The sequence below is a fragment of the Oncorhynchus kisutch genome, linkage group LG14, assembly GCF_002021735.2.
Source record: "Oncorhynchus kisutch isolate 150728-3 linkage group LG14, Okis_V2, whole genome shotgun sequence".
NCBI classification, from domain to species: Eukaryota; Metazoa; Chordata; class Actinopteri; order Salmoniformes; family Salmonidae; genus Oncorhynchus; species Oncorhynchus kisutch.
Genome location: NC_034187.2, coordinates 69,599,676 through 69,624,982, shown reverse-complemented (window position 1 = coordinate 69,624,982; position 25,307 = coordinate 69,599,676). Strand labels below are relative to the sequence as shown.

The following is a 25,307-nucleotide window of genomic DNA, read 5'->3' as shown; positions in this document are numbered from 1 at the left end:
ATCAAATGGGAGAAACACCAAATTGAGACTCTGCATGCAGAATCCTGCAAAAATATCCTCCACAATGTAAAACACCAAATAATACATGCAGAGCAGAATTAGGACGACACCCGCTAATGATCAAAATCCAGAAAATAGCCGTTAAATTCTGCAGCCACCTAAAATGAAGCAATTGCCAAACCTTCCATAACAAAGCCATCACCTACAGAGAGATGAACCTGGAGAAGAGTCCCCTAAGCAAGCTGGTCCTGGGGCTCTGTTCACCAACACAAACAGACCCCACAGAGCCCCAGGACAGCAACACAATCAGACAAAACCAAATCATAAGAAAACAAAAAGATAATTACTTGACACATTGGAAAGAATTAACAAAAAAACTGAGTAAACTAGAATGCTATTTGGCCCTAAACAGAGATTACACAGTGGCAGAATACCTGACCTCTGTGACCCAAAATTAAGGAAAGCTTTGACTATGTACAGACTCAGTGAGCATAGCCTTGCTATTGAGAAAGGCCTCAGTAGGCAGACCTGGCTCTCAAGAGAAGACAGGCTATGTGCACACCGCCCACAAAATGAGGTGGAAACTGAGCTGCACTTTTTAACCTCCTGCTAAATGTATGACAATATTAGAGACACATATTTCCCTCAGATTACACAGACCCACAAAGAATTCAAAACCAAATCCAATTTTGATATTCTCCCATATCTACTTGGTGAAATACCAGTGTGCCATCACAGCAGCAAGATTTGTGACCTGTTGCCGCAAGAAAATGGCAACCAGTCAAGAACAAACACCATTGTAAATACAACCCATATTTATGTTCATTTATTTTCCTTTTTGTACTTTAACTATTTGCACATTGTTACAACACTGTATATAGACATAACTATGCAGTTTTTAGTTTTTTTACGTGTTATTTCTTACACTAGTACCCCAGGTCATCTTAGGTTTCATCACATACAGCCGAGAAGAACTACTGAATATAAGATCAGCGTCAACTCACCACCAGTACGACCAAGAATATGTTTTTCGCGATGCGGATCCTGTGTTCTGCCTTACAACCAGTGCCACGGGATGGTTCCCATGCAGCGACCCAAAAAAACGACTCAGAAAAAGAGGGAAACAAAGCGGTCTTCTGGTCAGACTCCGGAGACGGGCACATCGTGCACCACTCCCTAGCATTCTTCTTGCCAATGTCCAGTCTCTTGACAACAAGGTTGATGAAATCCGAGCAAGGGTAGCATTCCAGAGGGACATCAGAGACTGTAACGTTCTCTGCTTCACGGAAACGTGGCTCACTGGAGAGACGCAATCCGAAGCGGTGCAGCCAGCGGGTTTCTCCACACATCGCGCGGACAGAAACGAACATCTTTCTGGTAAGAAGAGGGGCGGGGGCGTATGCCTTATGGCCAACGTGACATGGTGTGATGAAAGAAACATACAGGAACTCAAATCCTTCTGTTCACCTGATTTAGAATTCCTCACAATCAAATGTAGACCGCATTATCTACCAAGAGAATTATCTTCGATTATAATCACAGCCGTATATATCCCCCCCCAAGCAGACACATCGATGGCTCTGAACGAACTTTATTTAACTCTCTGCAAACTGGAAACGATTTATCCGGAGGCTGCATTCATTGTAGCTGGGGATTTTAACAAGGCTAATCTGAAAACAAGACTCCCTAAATTTTATCAGCATATCGATTGCGCAACCAGGGGTGGAAAGACCCTGGATCATTGTTACTCTAACTTCCGCGACGCATATAAGGCCCTGCCCAGCCCCCCTTTCGGAAAAGCTGACCACGACTCCATTTTGTTGATCCCTGCCTACAGACAGAAACTAAAACAAGAAGCTCCCACGCTGAGGTCTGTCCAACGCTGGTCCGACCAAGCTGACTCCACACTCCAAGACTGCTTCCATCACGTGGACTGGGAGATGTTTCGTATTGCGTCAGCCAACAACATTGACGAATACGCTGATTCGGTGTGCGAGTTCATTAGAACGTGCGTTGAAGATGTCGTTCCCATAGCAACGATTAAAACATTCCCCAACCAGAAACCGTGGATTGATGGCAGCATTCGTGTGGAACTGAAGGCGCGAACCACTGCTTTTAATCATGGCAAGGAGTCTGGTAACATGACTGAATACAAACAGTGCAGCTATTCCCTCCGCAAGGCTATCAAACAAGCTAAGCGTCAGTACAGAGACAAAGTAGAATCTCAATTCAACAGCTCAGACACAAGAGGCATGTGGCAGGGTCTACAGTCAATCACGGACTACAGGAAGAAACCCAGCCCAGTCACGGAACAGGATGTCTTGCTCCCAGGCAGACTAAACAACTTTTTTGCCCGCTTTGAGGACAATACAGTGCCACTGACACGGCCTGCAACGAAAACATGCGGTCTCTCCTTCACTGCAGCCGAAGTGAGTAAGACATTTAAACGTGTTAACCCTCGCAAGGCTGCAGGCCCAGACGGCATCCCCAGCCGCGCCCTCAGAGCATGCGCAGACCAGCTGGCCGGTGTGTTTACGGACATATTCAACCAATCCCTATACCAGTCTGCTGTTCCCACATGCTTCAAGAGGGCCACCATTGTTCCTGTTCCCAAGAAAGCTAAGGTAACTGAGCTAAACGACTACCGCCCCGTAGCACTCACATCCGTCATCATGAAGTGCTTTGAGAGACTAGTCAAGGACCATATCACCTCCACCCTACCTGACACCCTTGACCCACTCCAATTTGCTTACCGCCCAAATAGGTCCACAGACGATGCAATCTCAACCACACTGCACACTGCCCTAACCCATCTGGACAAGAGGAATACCTATGTGAGAATGCTGTTCATCGACTACAGCTCGGCATTCAACACCATAGTACCCTCCAAGCTCGTCATCAAGCTCGAGACCCTGGGTCTCGACCCCGCCCTGTGCAACTGGGTACTGGACTTCCTGACGGGCCGCCCCCAGGTGGTGAGGGTAGGCAACAACATCTCCTCCCCGCTGATCCTCAACACTGGGGCCCCACAAGGGTGCGTTCTGAGCCCTCTCCTGTACTCCCTGTTCACCCACGACTGCGTGGCCACGCACGCCTCCAACTCAATCATCAAGTTTGCGGACGACACAACAGTGGTAGGCTTGATTACCAACAACGACGAGACGGCCTACAGGGAGGAGGTGAGGGCCCTCGGAGTGTGGTGTCAGGAAAATAACCTCACACTCAACGTCAACAAAACTAAGGAGATGATTGTGGACTTCAGGAAACAGCAGAGGGAACACCCCCCCATCCACATCGATGGAACAGTAGTGGAGAGGGTAGCAAGTTTTAAGTTCCTCGGCATACACATCACATCACATCAGACAAACTGAATTGGTCCACTCACACAGACAGCATCGTGAGGAAGGCGCAGCAGCGCCTCTTCAACCTCAGGAGGCTGAAGAAATTCGGCTTGTCACCAAAAGCACTCACAAACTTCTACAGATGCACAATCGAGAGCATCCTGGCGGGCTGTATCACCGCCTGGTATGGCAACTGCACCGCCCTCAACCGTAAGGCTCTCCAGAGGGTAGTGAGGTCTGCACAACGCATCACCGGGGGCAAACTACCTGCCCTCCAGGACACCTACACCACCCGATGCTACAGGAAGGCCATAAAGATCATCAAGGACATCAACCACCCGAGCCACTGCCTGTTCACCCCGCTGTCATCCAGAAGGCGAGGTCAGTACAGGTGCATCAAAGCTGGGACCGAGAGACTGAAAACCAGCTTCTATCTCAAGGCCATCAGACTGTTAAACAGCCACCACTAACATTGAGTGGCTACTGCCAACACACTGTCAATGCCACTGACTCTACTCCAGCCACTTTAATCATGGGAATTGATGGGAAATGATGTAAATATATCACTAGCCACTTTAAACAATGCTACCTTATATAATGTTACTTACCCTACATTATTCATCTCATATGCATACGTAGATACTGTACTCTATATCATCGACTGCATCCTTATGTAATACATGTATCACTAGCCACTTTAACTATGCCACTTGGTTTACATACTCATCTCATATGTATATACTGTACTCGATATCATCTACTGTATCTTGCCTATGCTGCTCTGTACCATCACTCATTCATATATCCTTATGTACATATTCTTTATCCTCTTACATTGTGTATAAGACAGTAGTTTTTTTTTGGAATTGTTAGTTAGATTACTTGTTCGTTATTACTGCATTGTCGGAACTAGAAGCACAAGCATTTCGCTACACTCGCATTAACATCTGCTAACCATGTGTATGTGACAAATACATTTGATTTGATTTGATTTGATTTAACATGACATTTGAAATGTCTTTATTCTTTTGGAACTTTTGTGATGTAATATTAACTGTACATGTTTTATTGTTTATTATGTTTATTCTATACATATGTTTCCCATGACAATAAAGCTCCTTAAGAGAGAGAGAGCGACAGAGCGAGAGAGAGTCAGAGAGAGAGACAGAGAGAGACAGAGAGAGGGAGGGAGGGAGAGCGAGAGAGAGAGAGAGAGCAAGAGCGCGAGAGAGAGAGAGAAAGAGAGAGAGAATATCATGTGCTGTTTCTGGTGGTGACAGAGAAATCAGGATAGCCATGCAACACAACAAAGGCAGAAAGAGAGAGAGCGTGATAAGAACAGTGGTAGAAAGAATGATAGAAGCAAACAGATAATGTCCAAGTTGCAAAAGAACACATTGGTCTAACTCAGTGTCGTTCTAGATGGACAGTCTATACTTTCTAAAAGCACACTACAATAACACTCAGTCATGCTCTCTCTCTCCCTCACCCTCTATCTGTCCCTCTCCCTCTCAGGATAAGAGCTTCTTATCTCTCTTTCTTCCTCTCCTGCTCTCTCTCTCTCTCTCTGAGTGCTGGGTGTGTTGTGTTGTGGAGGGGCCTGGATAGACTATAAGAGCATACTGTTTCTCTTTCTTCCTCTCCTGCTCTCTCTCTCTCTCTCTGAGTGTTGGGTGTGTTTTGTAAGGGCTGGGCTTGAGTGGTAGCATATAAGAGCCTCCAGGCTGTGCCTCGTCTTATCCTCACATTAACATTCCATCCATCTGCAGGATTTGGAGCCTGTCTGTTCTCTCTCTCTCTCTCTCTCTCTCTCTCTCTCTCTCTCTCTCGCTCTCTCTCTCTCTGTAGAAAGCAGTCATCAGTCTCTCTGTGTGTTCTACCCACCATCCTCTCCACCGGAGAAGAGCCCTGGACCCCAGGGGCCACACAATGTCAACAGCCCTCCACAGCCCCTCCACAGGGGTCCAGGACAGGCCTCTGAGCCACAGAATCAGACCCAGATCTGACCTGTTTGCCAATGTTTGTAACAATGATGAAAAAAAGTACATTAAATCGCTATTGACTGGCTGTCTGTGGCTTGCTTGTTTGATATGCTGTGTAGGCCACAAATAGCCAACTCCCCCCTGAAAAAAGAACATGAAATTGCTAGACAACCTGTTTGTGTCCTGCTTATGTTTGCTTTTACCTAATGTTACAACAGAGGAGTGACAGCACTAACAATGGAGGAGTGACTGAGCACTGAGCAGCAGCTGAAAAGTGGTAGGCTAGTGGATCCTGCATGCGCAGAAATCTATTTTTTTTGCAACAGCAAGTCAAGTGTTCCAGAAGATCCGGAACAGCAGCCACTCCGTTAAGGACATAGGGGGCCATTTGGAATGAAGATGTAGAGATGGCTTACTAATCAGACAAGGACAAACAACTAATCTTAGCCTGTTCTAATGGCTGCTTTAGTTAAATGAAGTACATGGACATGTAGAGAAACAGATGACACCCAGTATATCATACACAACAGGTCGTGCTTCATGGTGATTTGCATTTGGGTGAACTGATGTGTCCTTGGATTGAGATGTCCAGTACGTAAAATCGACCGATGCCGTTGAAATACTGATCATCTGATATAAATTATTAATCCTTTTAATAATTTATGATCATGAATAAGACCAATACGTATTTCATCTGCCCACTTTCAGTCTCTCTCTATAATGACATCACTTGGGAACCACCACTGGTGGCAAGAGTTAAAATATCTTTCCCATGACAAAGAAAATAAGTGACATATTCTTTGATTACAGTCAACAGTGAGAAGCACTGAGATATCCATGGTGTGACTGGCTTTCAAGCCAAACACTTTAACATGCTCTTAGTGCCTTCCCTTCTCTCCTGTCTGTTTCTCGTGTGCCTTGAGTTATGTTACACTGGGTTTGATGTTTTCACTCTAGGCTTTCACAGCCTTATCCAGTCTGGAGGGACTCACAGTTAGGGAGAGAGGGAGGGGGAGAGAGCGAGAGAGACAGACAGACAGAGAGAGAGATCTGATGTAAGAAAATAAAGAGATATGGTGTTTGTCCACTGAGAGCTTAGGTCAGCTCACTGAATGCCTTCAGGAGCTGCTGGGAAAAGAAAACCGAGCAATGGAAAGAATTCACTCAAAATCTGCTGAATCAGAATTTAAATCCCAAATTCTGCTCTGCGCAGAATCATCCAAGCCCAAGCCAAACAAGGTATTATAACAAAAAGTGAATTCTCCATAAACCAGCTTGGAGCTGCAAGAGCGCTCATCACTCATGACTCTTTGAATGGACTGACAGTCAGATGGCAATCAGATTAGTTGGTTTGCCATCAGTCTCCAGTTTTGCTGGTATATTACAGCCTGGTTTAGTGACTGCAATTGGTCCTCTCCACCACTCTTGAGCTCGAGCTAATACAGTAATAGCACTGTGTTGGTAGTAAGGTTTGAAGGTTCTCTTAACTTTATGAATACATTGTTATTATTACATTATAAAGAGTCTTTATATAACCAGTTTTCACATTATTTTCAGGAATTCATATATTACATCTTTCCTTACTTAATGTAGTTAATAATATAAAAACAGCCCACACACCATTGCACTACAAACTCCTGTTCTTAGTTGTGCGGTGAGGAGGAGATGTCGTATTGGAAAGGCCAATTAATAAACCTGGTTCAAAGTGGAAAGAGAGAGAGTGGGTCAACAAGATTAAGTTCCCCCTTTCAGTTTCAAGTGGAGAACTCTTCTGGTGAGCGAACAGCTCGCCTCACGGGGGAGTTACATCTAGAAATAACCCAGTAGAGATGGATGGATGGAGGAAGGGAGGGAGGAAGCAGCCTTTTACCCTGTACCACACAGATGTCTGGCCTAACACTAAGCAATAAACTAAGCGAGAACCCCACAGAGAGAGGGGAGAGAGAGAGACAGAGAGAAAGAGAGAGAGAGAGAACAAAAGAGAGACAGAGAGATATTGTTTATCACTGCACAATAAAGCACTGCTCTGTTATGGGTGGAAAACCTGATGAACATCAGAATTGGTTTCTGAACATATGAGAGAGGATTGAAAGCAGGGAAAAAAAGCTCTCAGCCTCCTCGCCATCTCACATCAAAGCACAGGTCAACTATAGGCACCGAACCAAGTGCCAGAAAGCAACAGAAGCAGGAGAAACACAGTCAAGGCCAGCACAGGTATTGAACCAGCATCTGTAGCAACACAGCTATGCAGAGTTTTAGACCATTATGCCACTCAGGCGCTGTACAACATGACCGGTCGGGAGTGGGCTACGGTACTACAGTAAGAGCAAAATAATCCTAACAAAATAAAATAATAAAAACCTTAGTGTAACAACTATCTTAGTAAGTAATGCTGAAGTCGTGCACAATTATCAGTTTCTATTTAGGTTTATGTCACCCATTCATTCTCAGTTAGAGACACAGTAGGACCCAAAAGCATAACCAGTGCTCTAACTCCCCTTGCGCTGGTCTGGAGCAATGAAGTAGTGATGCAGGGTACTGTACTAAACCATAAATGACCTCTATGTCTCGCAGCATAATTTCAAAACTTTTAGTGGAGCAACCACTGTGTAGATGAGGCTGGGTCTAGTCATGCTATAGATGGTGGTGTAGCTGAGGCTGGGTCTAATCAGGAGAGAGATGCTGGTGTAAATTAGGCTGGGTCTAGTCATGTTATGGATGGTGGTGTACCTGAGACTGGGTCTAGTCATGTTATGGATGGTGGTGTACCTGAGACTGGGTCTAGTCATGTCATGGATGGTGGTGTACCTGAGACTGGGTCTAGTCATGCTATAGATGGTGGTGTAGCTGAGACTGGGTCTAGTCATGTCATGGATGGTGGTGTACCTGAGCCTGGGTCTAGTCATGCTATAGATGGTGGTGTACCTGAGACTGGGTCTAGTCATGTCATGGATGGTGTTGTACCCGAGACTGGGTCTAGTCATGTCATGGATGGGCCTAGTCAGGTTAATCTGGAAGGGCAAGCGACTAGGGGCCGGTGGAAGAGAGTGTCAAGCAGAAGAGGAAAAAGGGGGAGAAGAAAGAAGTTTATTGGGGCCTCTGGTGGAAAGGTGCAAGACATCCCAACACAAGAGAGTATACATGTGTCTTTGGGGTTAGGGTGAGTGCAGCCCACCTAGATCTGTTTTACATGTCCAGGAATCAAAGCAATAGGCTGTTGGGCACTACCATTTTCCAGGTGGGTTTTTCAGATCACCACATAACCATGGTTTAATGTAAAGCTCTTAAAAGTTATCACTTTTTGCTCAGGTTTCCAGACTTTTTGGGAAAGGTGAGAGCTGCGAATAGAGGAGTATGAGTCTGAGTCAATGGTGGGATGTGGGAAAAGTCCAAATTCGTCTTTTCAGTCAACAGTAAACAGCTCACTCATCCTTAGAGGCTAGGAAAGTATTGGGGGAACTCGAGCATAGTATCAGTGAAGTGGATGTAAATTCCTATTTACAATTACGGCCTACCGGGGAACAGTGGGTTAACTGCCTTGTTCAGGGGCAAAACAACATATTTTTACCTTGTCAGCTCAGGGTTTCGATCCAGCACTTGTAAGAGCTAGGTTCTTCATGCTTAAGGAGACGGACACTCCAAGCTCCTTCTTTGGTTTGGAAAGACAGACCAGTGAAGCCAAGGGTATGCATTGTCTGCGCTGTCGGATGAGCGGGTGACCTCTGTGGTGGGGGAGATGCAGGAGCGACTGTGGAGTTTTATACTGAGTTGTATAATAGGGGAGGACTGTGTCATCCTATGTGTGCCCAGGTTTTGTTTGCAGAACTCCCTAAGCTCTCTCTGGCACAGAAGGATGAAATGGACATTCCCCTATTGTCCCATGAACTGGCAGAGGCCGTAACCCAGATGTCCCCCGACCGTGAACTGGGGGTCGATGGACTCCCAGTGGAGTTTTATGAAAAATTCTGGGAAATAATTGGACTGGACTTCTTTTGCGTGTTGCGTGAGTGCGACGGGGTAGGAGAGTTGCCTATGAGCTGCCTCTGACTCTCCTGCCCAAAAAAGAGGACTTTTGTGAACTTAAGAACTGGAGGCCTGTGGCATTGCTCTGTGCGGGCTAAAATATATTTGCCAATGTCCTCGATAACAGACTGAAGTCCCATCTGGTCTCTATAGTACACAAGTATATTGTGTACCGGGATGCTCAATCACGGACAACTTGTTCTTAATCAGGGACATGTTGGACTTGTCGAGAGTTTCTAATGTGAACGTTGGACTGGTCTCTTTAGACCAAAATAAGACTTTTGATAGAGTGGACCATAAGTATCTGTTTAATGTGATGTCTGTGTTTGAGGAAAGGTTTTTGGCTTGTGTGAAGATGTATGCTGGATGTCATGTATGGTCAAGGTGGGAGGGGGGCGCCAGTCTGAGTGAGGAGGGGATTAGACAAGGATGCCCTATATCAGGGCAGTTATATACACTAGCCATTAAGCCTTTTTTGGGCCTCCTACGCAAGAGACTGCAGGGAGTGTGCTGGACAGGCATGGGTTTGTTGACAGACATAGCAGTGGCAGTAAATGCAGATGACGTTTCTGTGATGGACAGGGATGGGCAGGACATGCAGGCACTAGAGACTAGTCTGAAGGTGTAGGAGGGAGCTTTGTCAGCGAAGGTGAACTGGGGCAAGAGCAAAACTCTGTTATGTGGGGCTTTGAGGGATTTGCAGGGGGGTTGTGAAGGGCTTAACATTTTGGGGGTGTACCTGGACTTGGAGAGGTGGGTCACAAAGAACTGGGTGGGGCTTTCACAGGCAGTGGTGTCAAGATTGGCCAGGTGTAGGTGGCTCCTGTCCCAAGTGTCATATAGAGTTGGGTGCTGATAATCAACAACCTGGCGGCATCCTCCCTGTGGAATAAACTGGTTGTCCTCAACCTTGTGGATTGTTTCTGGTCACCGGCTGAGGGCGTCAGTGTTGTACATGTCCATCCACGAAGAAGGACAGGGCCTGGTGGAACTGGAAAGCAGGGTGGCTGCATTCCGACTAAAAGCGGCGCAGAGACTGCTGTACCATACTGATGTCGACTGGAGGGAACCTGCATGCATGTTGCTGCCAAAGGGGTAGGGGCCACCAATGTTTCCGCCACTGCAGGTGACGGCAGAAACTGGGGACTGGCAAGGGGGTATGGGAGACTTGTTGGAATTTAACACTCTGAGCATGGGTAGTTTGAGTGTGTGGGAGCAGTGGTGTAAAGTACTTAAGTAAAAATACTTGAAAGTACTTTTTGGGGTTATCTGTACTTTACTTAACTATTTATATTTTTGACTACTTTAACTTTTTTTTTTTACTTTTACTTCACAACAATCCTAAAGAAAATTATATACTTTTTACTCTACATTTTCCCTGGCACCCAAAAGTACTCGTTACATTTTGAATGCTTAGCAGGACAGGACAATTATCAAATTCACACACTTATCAAGAGAACTTCCCTGGTCATCCCTACTGCCTCTGATCTGACGGACTCACTAAACACATGCTTTGTTTTTAAATGATGTCTGAGTGTTGGAGCGTGCCCGTGGCTATCAGCAAATTAAAGGCAAGAAAAGTATGCTCTCTGGTTTGCTTAATATAAGGAATTTGAAATGATTTACACTTGTACTTTTACTTTTGATGCTTAAGTATATTTCAAACCAAATATTTTTTTACTTTAAATCAAGTAGTATTTTTCTGGGTGACTTTCACTTTTACTTGAGTCATTTTCTATGAAGGTATCTTCACTTTTACTCAAGTATGAGAATTGAGAACGTTTTCCCACACTGGGTGGGAAGGAAAATCCTTTACAAGCTCTGCATTAAGGTGAGGAACATTAGGAGCCAAACAGGAGTGAAGGCACATCAGTGGCAGGGGTATGTGGGGCAGAGAGTATAGTGGGTTTTAGATAGAGGGGGCTCTACAAACCCCCAGTACCAAAGAGGTCAGGGGACCTCCAGTGGAGGGTTCTACATGGAGCCCTGGCCATTAATAGCTTGTTGGCAAGGGGCGACACGGGAGTCGGACAGGGGTGTCCTTTCTTTGTCATGAGTGAAACTGTGCATCATGTGTTTTCTTTGTGCGCCAGGTTAATGCCATTAATGTCTTTGTTGGAATGTCTGTTTGAGCCAAATGTGTGTTGTTAAATTTTCTGTTTGCTCAGACAAAGTTGGCTATTTGGCTAACAAGGAGAAACAGGGTCAAAGGTGGGACCCTTTACTATTATTTAATGGGATGGTCTCTGTGCGCCTTAGGGTGGAATTTGAATTCTATAAAATGATAAAAAGTGTGGAGATGTTTCAGGAGATATGATGTGTCTGGGAGACCGTCTGTATAGCTGGAGAAGATGGGTTAGATATACGGTTTTAGAAGTGATGAGGGATATTCTCTCTCTCTCTCTCTCTCTCTCTCTCTCTCTCTCTCTCTCTCTCTCTCTCTCTCTCTCTCTCTCTCTCTCTCAAGCCTGTGTTGCACAAAGAGTCAACAATGGCATACCACAATAGTGGTAAATGTTCAATAGTTTAATGGCATGGGTTAATGTTTCTCTCTTTTAACTAACATGCACATCAGCTCAATTATGCAACAACTAGACAGCTCAGTCAATATAATGCAATTTCTCTATTATTTCAGACTTTTTTCTTCTCCAAACTCAGGTGCTCTGACAGCGGATGTTTGAAAGTATTGAAATGTGCAAATATGTCCGTTTGACACTTTGGGTTGGTATTAAGGGGCGACAGGTAGCATAGCAGTTAAGAGCATTGGGCCAGTAAACGAAAGGTCACTATTTCTACTCTCCGAGCTGGCAAGTTAATCGCCAACAACAACTGCTCCACGGGTTCCGATAATGTGGATGTCGATTGAGGCAGCCCACATCACCTCTCTGATTCAGAGGGTTTGGGTTAAAAGAGGGAAACCGATTTTGGTTGAATGCCCTCAGTTGTGCTACTGACTAGGTTTTCCATTTCCCTTATTAGCCTTAAATGGGCTGGAGATGATGGCAGACAGCCCATCAGTAAAAAAACAACATAATGATGAAATGATTCCCTTGGTAACAGCAGTAGTAATCATGTGGTGGAGGTGTGTGCTTTCGTGCGTCTATGTTTTGTGTGTGTGTTCTGCTGCCTGGCATTGCAGTCATCTACTGTTGTTGGGACTGTAAATGTCAAAGTAGTATATTATATATGATTTTATTTGATGCTAATTGCGAAAAATGCATCCCCCAGGTTGTTTAGTAACAGGTTTAATCCAAATCAATTACCTTTTAACACCAGAATAACACGAATGAGTGAGAGAAAAAGGTGATAGACCAAAAAAGGACAAGATTTATACGACTATACCAACATAATCTCCAATTAAAGGGATAGTTCACCCAAATGTGAGTGGAATGGCGTGGTAGGAGAAGTGGAAGATCTCTCCATTGATTTTACATGGTGTGCCTGAGGCCAGAGAGAGAGTGAGAGAAAGAGATAGGGGGGTGGAAAGGGGTGAGAGAGAAAGAGAGTGATGGGAGAGAGAGAGAGAGAGGAGGGGAGAGAAGCACTTTCACTCTCTGCTCTCTCTCCTTCTACATTAATCATCTGCTAGACCAAACTTGTCATTGTCTGAAATATTGCTGCTGTCATTCTTTGTGACAGAATAATGAAACATAAAAAAATTGCTGCAGAACAGTGCATTCTTTAACATTGGTGGCTCTGGGTTCGGGGGAAACTAATGAATGGGTGAGTGGTAGGGATGGGCATTTGACCTTTTTGGACTGTTTGAGTACTTGCATGATTTCTTTTTGAGTATCCCCCCCCCGCCAAAAAGAAGAAGCAATTTTTAGAACAGAAGACCAGCACAAAAAAAAGTGGATTTATCTACATGCCAACAGTGCGCAACAATGCCTAATTTATCATAACCATTACAGATAACAAATCCTAATTGCTAAATTGCCTCATACATATTCAGTCAATAAAAAACAAGTGCCATTTTCATGCATTGAAACTGTAGTATCAACTTTTTGTATTGTTACGTTCTCCAGTTTCTGTGTTGTTGTGGGTTTGTATGTGTGTGTATTTCAGGAAATGGCTTCCTGGACTCCTAAAGCAGCTGATTGGTCGGCTCCATCGCTGATTGGAGCTCTGACCCCTCCCTCTTGTCAGGGGAAACAGCTGTCTCTTCAATTACCAACTCCTTCTCCAGCTAGATAAAAGCCAGTGTTCCTCCCTCAGGAAGGAGAGCTTCTTTTTGTGTCCTGTGTTGGTCAGTGAAAGTTTTGTTGATATAATTTTGTAGCTGCTCCTTCAGAGGTATGTGTCTGCCAATAGGACTTAGTGTTTTTAGTTAACTGAAATTGTTCACTTAAATGATTCTGTTTCATTTGTTCCCAGGGGGGGGGGGGCGTGCCAGGTGGTGCTTAAGGTTAGGTAAGAAGTGGGAAGGCAGGTAAGGTAGGAGAGGGGACTCTAACTTTTACTTTCTTTGCTTTGGTTCCATCCAGCCCCTTTTCCCCACATTACCGTGTTAAGGAATAATAAATTCCCTGTAAATGGTATTTTTCTCTGCTTCTGTCGTACTTCCCCGCACCTACGATCATATACTGTTTTCACTCCACGGGGAGTTGAGATGTAGCGGGGACAATATTATATCATTGAACAAAGTATATCAAAAAGGTAGTAAGTTGAGTTGCAAGACACATTTTTCGGACTTACAAACCAAAACAGGTCTTCCTTTTGATATACAGACGTTTAAGTTTATTCTGTTCTTTGGAATTTCCAAAATAGATTAACATAACCATATTGGATACTGCATGGGGATGCATTATGGCCACGGCATCTGTTTGAGTTGGTCTGTTAAACTCTGACGCCCTCTGGTGACATTCTCTAAACTATGCATAATATTGTATACTACCCTCATAAAATGTTAGTTTCAAGTCCTACAAACATGGTTTAGTACTGTTAGTAAGGTAAGAAGTATGGGATTCAGATAAAGGTGTTTGTGACTACCACAGAGCCGATTTTTAATTAAATAAATATATATATATATATATAAAAAATACCCATGTTGTGGAATAAGACATTTGAAAGTCTAGGTTTGAGATAAAATATGTCACCAGCTACTGTTCCAAAATGAATTCTCAGATCTTTACCTAATTGTGGTGCTCTAAACATGCACAAATTCCCATTGGCACACAGCCATTTTAAAGGTGCAGGGCTTGCGCAACGTGCCATACCTTCATGTTGTGTCTTAAAGGAATGAGGAGAAAGCTGAAGTCTCTACCTATCCATTTTATGTATATATATACTGTATGCTATGTCTGATTTCCAGTTCGTCCACTAGATTGCAGAGGGAGATCACATGACGTCTCTTTGCCACTTGAAACCAGTTGTATCTGGTTTGGGTAGTGAGTGAGTCACTATGCCTTAATGGTTGAACGGATTTAAGCCTGACATCTTAAAATTACCTTAGCAATCAGCGCTTTCAAGTTCTGGATTTGTTTTCATTTTTAAATAAGTCACAGACAGTTGAAGACTCTTAACTTATTTTACCACTCACTTTTCCTATTGTAAATGGTGAGCTAGAAAAACAGTGCATGTGGAGGATGCATACAAGGTAATGTGGATAGAGAAGGAAATGCAATGACCCTCAGGGTGTACCCTTTCATTGCATACTAAATGTTTGCACTTTTGGTGATTTGATTTACATTACAAACTTTACGGCCTTTATGGGGGGGGGGGGGGGGTTCTTATGCTAGCCGTAAGATTTGAGTTTGATTTACAAAAATACAAGGCCTGTAGCTTTCAAATGACGTGTCACTTTCTATTTTCTGATTATAAAAAAATATTTAACACTAAAAACATTTTTTTTTTTATATAAACTTTATTTAACCAGGTGGCCAGTTGAGAACAAGTTCTCATTTACAACTGTGACCTGACCAAGATAAAGCAAAGCAGTGCAACAAAAACAACACAGAATTACACATAAACAAACGTACAGTCAATAACACGATTGATAATTATATGTAGAGTGTGTGCAAATGTAGAAGATTAGGGAGGTAAGGCAATAAATAGGCAATAGAGGCAAAAAAATGTAGAGCAGTGAACCCATAGGATTAACACTTTAACTCAGAAAGGCTAGCTCTGAGTCTGAGCCACCTTCAGAGTAGGAGTGCTGATCTAGGATTTCGTATTATTAAGAGATGTCACAAATGTACTGTGCCGTTGTTGCTCAAAAATGTACCGATTCCAGCAAAAACTTCAGCTATTGTCCCAGACGACTAAGCTGGTTGCAATGACTTCATTATTGCAACCAGTTATCCCGCTGGGCTAGTGAAATGAGAATTCAGCCTTCCCACCGTTAGCATTGTTTGTCAGAGGGAACAACAAACTGCGATGCCTGCATCTTGTAACAATCTGTTTGTGTGTGTGTATGTGTGTGCATGCATCTGTGTATGTGTCCGTCTGTGTGTGTGGGTGAGTGCATTTACATGCATCTGTGTATGCGTATGTATGTGTGTGTGTGTTTGTGCAGGCGTCCATGGAAGTGTGTATGTCTTTCTGTGTGTGTGTGTGTGTGTGTGTGTGTGTGTGTGTGTGTTTGTGCAGGCGTCCATGGAAGTGTGTATGTCTTTCTGTGTGTGTGTGTGTGTGTTGTGGTCCCTTGCTACTGATGTTCTACCAGTGATTTATGTCCAGAATGTGCTGCTCACAGTGATCAAAGATCAGGTCAATCAAAACCAATGGCAGATAAAGCAGAGGTGTACAAAAGACGCTGTCTAAGACTACTGTCTATGTTAATATCCATGATACCTATTACCTTCAGATGAAAATCCAATGAAATCACTGAACATTGGCTCCCCGTTGGCTCCCCGTTGGCTCCCCGTTTGTTCCCCGTTGGTTCCCCGTTGGCTCCCCGTTTGCTCCCCGTTTGCTCCCCGTTGGCTCCCCGTTTGTTCCCCGTTTTCTCCCCGTTTGTTCCCCGTTTGCTCCCCGTTTGTTCCCCGTTTGCTCCCCGTTTGTTCCCCGTTTGCTCCCCGTTTGTTCCCCGTTTTCTCCCCGTTTGTTCCCCATTTGCTCCCCGTTTGTTCCCCGTTTGCTCCCCGTTTGTTCCCCGTTTGCTCCCCGTTTGTTCCCCGTTTTCTCCCCGTTTGTTCCCCGTTTGTTCCCCGTTTGTTCCCCGTTTGCTCCCCGTTGGCTCCCCGTTTGTTCCCCGTTTGTTCCCCGTTTGCTCCCCGTTTTCTCCCCGTTTGCTCCCCGTTTGCTTCCCGTTGGCTCCCTGTTGGCTCCCAGTTGGTCGTGCATTACAAACCTACATCTTGGGAACAAACTTCCCCATCTCCAATATATTTATGTCTTTATTAATCTTGTTCAGGTGAATTGTATTTGTGTTTTTCCATGGGAGAAAAGAACCTGAAGCCTTACAGTCTTCACTTGGACCAAACATAGGAGCTAGAACAGGCTTACTAACGCTCTCCTGAATCCTGGCACATTTCAGATAACCTTGTCTTCAGATGTGTCTACCCCAAAAGTCTATGTGACAGAGATATGCTATGTAGCTTGTGACAGAACAATGCTTGCATATTTTAATATAGTGATTAGAGCACATTCTGCCAATTGTAGCCAGCAATCAATTATCCTCCACCATATTAATAAAGTCATTTACTAAGCCTGATAGTTTCAAATCCAATGTAATAATCATATCATATTAAATGACTGATATTCATTACATTATAACTACTATGGAGGTATCGGGGTAATAGGACACACACACACACACACACACACACACACACACACACACACACACACACACACACACACACACAAAGTCTATAAATAAACGCAATGCGTTCTATGGACATGGATATAGACATTTATAATAGTTACAGCCAGAGACAACAGCTAACAGTACCGAGTGAGTGTTAAGAAGGGCTTTTGAAGAGTCAATCCCCTTTGAGCAAATCCACACCACAAAACAGCCAGGCTTTTTGTATCCGGCTTTAGAGAACAAATGCACTCCTTTTAAATGGATATCTCTGGGTTTGAGAGAGCAGTATTGTGAACTCCGAGTTAGAGGGCTGACAGGACTGGGTCACAGAGGGATAGAAATGAGAAATAATCCTCACAACAATCCTTCCCATTGCCCCCCAATGTCTGAGCAAAACTCTACTGAGTAACCTGAGTTATATCTGTATTGTGTATGGCACACATAATCAACTCTTTTCTTTCAAAAAATCAGCTTTAAAGCACATTCATAAACAAATGGTGGTGAAGCTTAAAACATTAAGTGTAACAGTGAGATAAATATTTGCTAAGTAACATTTGTTGTTGTTACCTGTAGGTCTATGCCCTTAGATCACAATATCTGGCTAACATATGGAATTGTTTTAACATGATTGTACAATGCATCATTTAGCCACCTGATTTAGGATTTTAGGACCCCAGTAGGTATCAAAAGTTTTTGTTTGATGGAAGACTGAATTTGGCCTTTACTGCTATAGCTCATAGAAACACACTAAATAACACGTGTCCATGGCAAAACAGACAGTCCAGAAATCAATCATAAGGATCAATATTTTGAAGTGTCTGTCCTATATCTGAGAGATATAAGAAAAACAACAACAAAAATTTGACCCATGTTTTGTCATGTTATTCGTGGCACATTTGACCCCCAATGCACTTTCTGCTATTTTTACAGCCTGATACTGGGTTACCTTCAGACTTTCGTGTTTGTGAGAGTCGCCTTTTTCGATATTGGTGACACATTAGTTTGTAGCTCCAATGGTTTGGTCTATCTAGACTGTCGGTTTTGTGAGAAGACCTCTTCAAAATGAGGACGTCCATGACAGAGTTCAGACGACTGTCGTAAAGCTTGTGGATGTTGTAGAGTCAAAACTGTTGTGTTTGTGAGAGTCTCATCTTTCATTGGTGTTGACTTATTAGTTTGTAGCTCACACGGATTGGGTTTTACAGATGATTGTGACAATTGTACAGATCCTATTGTGTAGAAAAAGGCCACTTTCACAAGCCCCATGTTATGGAATAGGCACAAAGAGAGGATTGAGTTGCAGCTACGACAACAGAGACAGGCCATGGTTGCTGTCCAAATGTAACACAATTTACTTTTCTACGACATTGTTTTCACTGATTGATTAAGATAGGCAGTGTAAATCAAGTGCAATGGTATTGTAACACTTTGCAATATAACAAGCTAGCATGCTGAAACATGTCAATCTTTTCATTAAATTTACAGGGTTAACTCACATAACACGATGCATTGAAGACTATTGGAAGAGAGACCAATCAGTGAAAAACAGTCACCCTAACCACATGAAAGGAAATATGAGCATTAGAATAAAGTTTTGGAGTCGATATAATTATCAAATACAGTGTGCACCATCCCAATTAATGGGTAATGGGTGTTGGATAGAGAAACAGTTGAAGACAGACAGATCACATCCACCTGATGTAAAATCACTATTATGCCTCACCCTCTGGTGAGACAAGTCCTAATGCCAATAAAAAGCTTTTTAAAACTGCACGTCACAGCAAATCAACGGCTTGTTGCTTAGTTACAAGTGCGCACCACTTTGCTGTTTCTGACCCTGCACATTTTACAGCGAATCCTAATAAAGTAGGACACATCTAATTCATCCACTGAAGGTTTTCTTACAGCCACCTCTGAGGGACTATACTGATGAAAGAAGGAAATGGGATGAAGAACACAAAAATATTTATACAGCAGAAGCCAATGTCATCAAATCGTGGCCTAATGTCAAGATGAAATGGCAACATTTCCCCAAAGCGATGATGGATGTGTTGAACTTTTTCAACATCGATGTTTTGCTTTAAAAATGCATGAAATTGAAATCTGCTATGAAGCAAAGAAGACTGCTACAGTATTTTCAGTGAAGTCCATCTTTTGTTAAAAAATAAGTTGACAGACTGTAATGAATTCCCACCACATTGATCTTATTTCACACCAAGGGTCTCGACGTTTAAGTTCCTGCTGTATGTGTCCTTACCAAACTTAGGTGGCACGGAGTTGGCAGCAAAATCTGTCTTTTACGAAAGACTGTTATGAGTTCATGCCACCTCCAGCATATGTCACACCAAACATATCCCAAGCACAACTGTCAGGACGTGTGTCCTTACCAAAGTCCCGAGCTTATCATGGTCATTTCACTCAAATTTGAATGAATTGTATAACCTTGTGTACTTACCAAACTCTCGTGGCACGGAGATGGAGTACACACAGCTGTGTCCTGAGGTGTAGTTGCGGGGGAAGTTAGGAGACAGTACCGTGCCCTCTGACCCTGTGGAACGACTCCCACACGGTGCTGGGGAACACAAACAGACACGCAAAGCACCGCTCAACTTCTAATGTACCTCTCTGAAGGAGCATCTAGCTCACATTTATTCAATACATTGGCCAATGCGAAGTCTTCCAGAAGTGAGCAGCATGGAACACACACAAGGATTACACAGACAGCTTAGCAGTCTAGTCTTATGATTATCTTCTGTGTGCTTACATGTGTGCTGTAAGTCACATTGATTGTTTTACAGTGGCTACTGTATGCTGCTGCTCCAGTTTCAACTTCCACCTGACTGTGCTGCTGCTCCAGTTTCAACTGTTCTGCCTTATTATTATTCGACCATGCTGGTCATTTATGAACATTTGAACATCTTGGCCATGTTCTGTTATAATCTCCACCCGGCACAGCCAGAAGAGGACTGGCCACCCCACATAGCCTGGTTCCTCTCTAGGTTTCTTCCTAGGTATTGGCCTTTCTAGGGAGTTTTTCCTAGCCACCGTGCTTCTACACCTGCATTGCTTGCTGTTTGGGGTTTTAGGCTGGGTTTCTGTACAGCACTTTGAGATATCAGCTGATGTACGAAGGGCTATATAAATACATTTGATTTGATTTGATTTGCTACTACAACTTTTGGGCAATCCCCACAAATTGTTTTATTGGATTTTTCTCCCAGCTCAGTAAACATCCTAACAGATTTATTTCCGTTAGTACACAGCTATGACCATATCTAACGGCCTTTCTCTAGCTTCAACAGGTAGGCCTATGTCAGTATGCATGTTTTGTACCTTGACAGCTGGGCAGCACCCTGTTCCAGCCGGGCCTGCCGTCGTCCCCCATGATGCAGGTGAGCGTGGAGTAGCCCTGGAGAACGTAGCCCGACTCGCAGTAGAACGTCACGGTGGAACCCAGCTTGTAGTCGCTGCCCAGCCTGGTACCGTTCATCACACTGCCTGGATCAAAGCACGACTCACGCAGCTTGGCTGAAGAGGGGAAAGATATATATACACATACAGGATATGCTGTATATAACAAATAAGCTTCAACAGTAGTGTGAACAGGAGATGCAAACAGGTAACAGGCAGTGAGGGAGTTTCTTTGTTGAAAGATGTCGAGGAGAGTTTAACAAAACTCCTAATTCAAATGCTAAAACATTGTATCCACCTCTACTACCAGAATAGTGTGGATAGAAAGCATTTGGATTCTCATTACACATTCTGCGCATACAAAACAATGAAAGGAAACTATGCACATTTCTGACGTTGGTATAGGAACCAATCTAAACAGCTAAGTAGAAACGTTCCTCTGTCCTACTACCTTTGTATTCCAGGTGGAAACCGGTGTAGCTGACAGAGCCATCGCTGCGGAAAGCCAGGTGCATGGTGTTGGAGCTGCTCTCGATCCTCTCCGGAAGCTTGCTGTCCTGAAAGCTACCAATCAGAGGGCTGTTGCTGTCTGGTCCGTCGTAGATATACAGGAAGTCATAGTTGGGCTCAATGCTGAAACTAGAGGGAGGGATAGAGAGAGAGAGTAAGAGAGAAAGAGACAAATCAGATCAAAGACTCCATCCAATTCCCCCGCCATACCATATCTGGAGGAGTGTGTTCTTTTTTTAGAAAACCCTTTCAGAGAAACTCTCTCTCTCTCTTTCTGCTGAGCTTGTTTGGGTTTCAATACATCTGTCTGTGTGCCGTATATATATACATCAAATCAAATCGGCAGAGATGACTAGAAACTATTGTCTGCTTTCATGTCCTTGTATGCACATTCGAGGTGGGAGGTTAGCGACAACACTCAAAAGGCCCCGCGATTCACACATTGACACACAGTGACAGATGCCTCAGATGCCTGTGTCCACCCAATGACACAGATAGTAAGGAATAGATTCCTCAGATCATCTGTAACCTCTCCTCTCTATGGGTCTCAGCTGTGGAGCCGGACAACATGATGATATCCCCCTTTTCCCAGATAGCGGTTGCTAGCGCTCCATTAATTTCCCTTATCTGTTCTGTGGGAAAAAGCTAACACTAAGGACGCTAGCATCTATAAATACCCGGAGAGTGTAATTGCTTTGGTATAGTCAAAGATGAGGCACTTATCCTATTGAGCTGCAACCTCATCACAAAAGTTTTTCTACTAACAGCTCCTCTCCCATGCTCCGCATTTCCAAGAATGAGTGTGTGCGTATGTTGTGTTTGTGGGTGTGTATGTGTGTGTGTTTGGGTGTGTGTGTGTGTGTGTGTGTGTGGGTGTGTGTGTGTGTGTGTGTGTGTGGGTGTGTGTGTGTGTGTGGGTGTGTGTGTGTGTGGGTGTGTGTGTGTGTGTGTGTGTGTGGGTGTGTGTGTGTGGGTGTGTGTGTGGGTGTGTGTGTGGGTGTGTGTGGGTGTGTGTGTGTGTGTGTGTGTGTGGGTGTGTGTGTGTGTGTGTGTGGGTGTGTGTGTGGGTGTGTGTGTGTGTGGGTGTGTGTGTGTGTGTGGGTGTGTGTGTGTGTGTGTGTGTGTGGGTGTGTGTGTGTGTGTGTGTGTGTGCATTTTCTCTATCAGGGAAGTTCATTCACATAAGAGAGATTTGGAGGTGTATTTTCCTTAATAATATTTCTGAAAGAGTACGCTAAGTGGTATTGCCACACTTCAATGAGCCTGTGTCTAAGGCTAAGGGCTCATTGTGAGATAATAGAAATCCAAACATGCTCTACACCATATTAATAAAGTCATTAAATGTTGATAACCAGATGTGTTCAGACGGTTTTATTAGCTTAGCCTCTGGAGCTGTCACTCAACCAATTTTACTTGATAGCTAACAAATACGTGACGAAGATAATACCCAATTTGGTGACAATGACAATGAAATCCAAATTTGCCACCTTGCCAATGCAATGGGTCCCTTTTTACTATATAATATTACACTGGTGCAGTTACAAAGGGTGTCCACCAGGGCTAGGTGCTGGGCCTCCTTATTCCTCACCATGTCAACCCTGACTTTTTTACAATATATTATTATAAATTTTCTCTATTTTGATTGGTAACATATTTAATGTGGTGGTCTTTTTGGGGGAGAATAGTGTCAGTAATGGAGTGTGTAATGGTCGTCTGTGAGACGAAACGGAACAAAAGGCTTTTCATTAGAGAACCCTGGTTAACCTTGTACCACGTCCCACTGCCAATAGCCACTTTTCCACTGTACTGTGTTATTTACTTCATTGTTTTGTGGGATAGGACCATTCAAATGAGAAGAGAGCTCACTTTACACACCAGATGAAACTGTCTAACTGGTGGAACCAAAATGGCTGCCTGATACTGGTCGCTTGAAAACAGCTGTGTCCTCATCACTTGTGGCTTGCTTTTAGCTCAAATATAAAACATTACTTTTTTAAAACAACTAAGGATATATTACCTTTAACTCACCCCCTCTCTTTCTTTCTTTTTCTGTCTTGCACAAGTTCTCTCTCTCTCTCTCTCTCTCTCTCTCTCTCTCTCTCTCTCGCTCTCTCTCCTTTAGTCCTCAATTTCTTTCTCTCTCAATCTCTCACCCTTAATCCTCAATCTCTCTCTCACACCCTTAGTCCTCACTCTCTCTCTCACACCCTTAGTCCTCACTCTCTATCACGCTTAGTCCTCAATTTCACACACACACACACACACACACACACACACACACACACACACACACACACACACACACACACACACACACACACACACACACACACACACACACACACACACACACACACACACACACACACACACACACACACACACACAGCCTCCTGATTAGGATTTCACAGCCTCATGTCTGGCACAGAGCGGGCTGCCAAGGGACAGATACGTGGCTGCATCACACTTTCATGCAGACAGGAGCAGGAGGAGCTAGATGCTGGTAGGGGAAAGGCAGGGGGAGGCCTCATCTCACAGCTTTAAGTTAGAGGTTTAACTTGTGGCAGCAGCGGTAACATCTGTCAGCTATACACCACACTGTGTAGCCTATTGGCAGTCCAACCTAACCCCGTTTTGACCTTTGGCCCCTGTCTGCCATGGAAGGCCCCTGCGCCTGCTGAAGCCTTGCCAGCACCAAAGGTTAAATGAAGAAATGTACGCAATTTAGGTGTGAAACACATTAAGTTCTTGCTTTGTTCTTCTATTAATTGGCTGCATCAGTCAACGCAGGCCGAGATGTCTTGATACAGCACCTTAAAAGTGGGGAGCTGAGAAAGGTCAAAGCAAGGAAGTCCAGCTGGGGAAGCTAATTACCCACCGAACACATGAATTGCATCTTAATATAACAGTGATAGCAGTTAGCAGAGATCGTTGTATAATCACCTCACACCCCTCAATGTGATTGTGACAAAATTCCCATTAATGTCCACCTTGCGTGCATGTGTGCATTCAGTGGAACTAATAGGGAGAGTAGGCCTTAATCACTTCGGAGAAAACTAGCACCTACAGTTGAAGTCGGAAGTTTACATACACTTAGGTTGGAGTCATTAAAACTCGTTTTTCAACCACTCCACAAATGTATTGTTAACAAACTATAGTTTTGGCAAGTCAATTAGGCCATCAACTTTGAGCATGACAATAGTAATTCTTCCAACAATTGTTTACAGACAGATTATTTCACTTGTAATTCACTGTATCACAATTCCAGTAGGTCAAAAGTTTACATACACTAAGTTGACTGCCTTTGAACAGCTTGGAAAATTCCAGAAAATTTTGTCATGGCTTTAGAAGCTTCTGATAGGCTAATTGACATCATTTGAGTCAATTGGAGGTGTACCTGTGGCTGTATTTCAAGGCTTGCCTTCAAACTCAGTGCCTCTTTCCTTGACATCATGGGAAAATCAAAAGATATCAGCTAAGACCTCAGAAAAATTATTGTAGACCTCCTCAAGGCTGATTCATCCTTGGGAGCAATTTCCAAATGCCTGAAGGTAGCACGTTCATCTGTACAAACAATAGTACGCAAGTATAAACACCATGGGACCATGCAGCCGTCGGTCCGCTCAAGAAGGAGACACATTCTGTCTCCTAGAGATGAAAGTACTTTGGTGCGAAAAGTGCAAATCAATCCCAGAACAATAGCAAAGGACCTTGTGACGATGCTGGAGGAAACAGGTACAAAAGTATCTATATCCACAGTAAAACGAGTCCTATATCAACATAACCTGAAAGGCCGCTCAGCAAGGAAGAAGCCACTGCTTCAAAACCACCATAAAAAAAGACAGACTACGGTTTGCAACTGCACATGGGGACAAAGATTGTACTTTTTGGAGAAATGTCCCCTGGTCTGATGAAACAAAAATAGAACTGTTTGGCCATAATGACCATCATTATGTTTGGAGGAAAAAGGCGGAGGCTTGCAAGCCGTAGAACACCATTCCAACCGCAATGCACAGGGGTGGCAGCATCATGTTGTGGGGGTGTTTTGCTGCAGGAGGGACTGGTGCACTTCACAAAATAGATGGCGTCATGAGGGAGGAAAATTATGTGGATATATTGAAGCAACATCTCAAGACATCAGTCAGGAAGTTAAAGCTTGGTCGCAAATGGGTCTTCCAAATGGACAATGAGCCAAAGCATACTTCCAAAGTTGTGGCAAAATGGCTTAAGGTCAATAAAGCCCTGACCTCATTCCATAGAACATTTTTTGGGCAGAACTGAAAAAGTGTG

General features: G+C 43.8%; 1 protein-coding gene across 3 annotated transcripts in view; it reads right to left on the bottom strand.

Annotated features, from left to right (window-relative positions):
• The window catches only part of LOC109904406 (CUB and sushi domain-containing protein 3), a 657,725-nt gene that overhangs the window by 166,324 nt on the left and 466,094 nt on the right, over positions 1–25,307 (bottom strand). For all 3 annotated transcript variants that reach the window (XR_004202892.1, XM_031788837.1, XM_031788836.1), the window contains 3 exons: positions 20,959–21,146; positions 20,430–20,624; positions 19,552–19,668 (listed from right to left, as the gene is read on the bottom strand). Coding sequence is in view for 2 of the 3 variants with exons in the window: in XM_031788837.1 (XP_031644697.1) it covers positions 19,552–19,668; positions 20,430–20,624; positions 20,959–21,146 (500 nt within the window). In the remaining variant the exon portion in view is untranslated. The remainder of the gene's footprint in view (positions 1–19,551; positions 19,669–20,429; positions 20,625–20,958; positions 21,147–25,307) is intronic.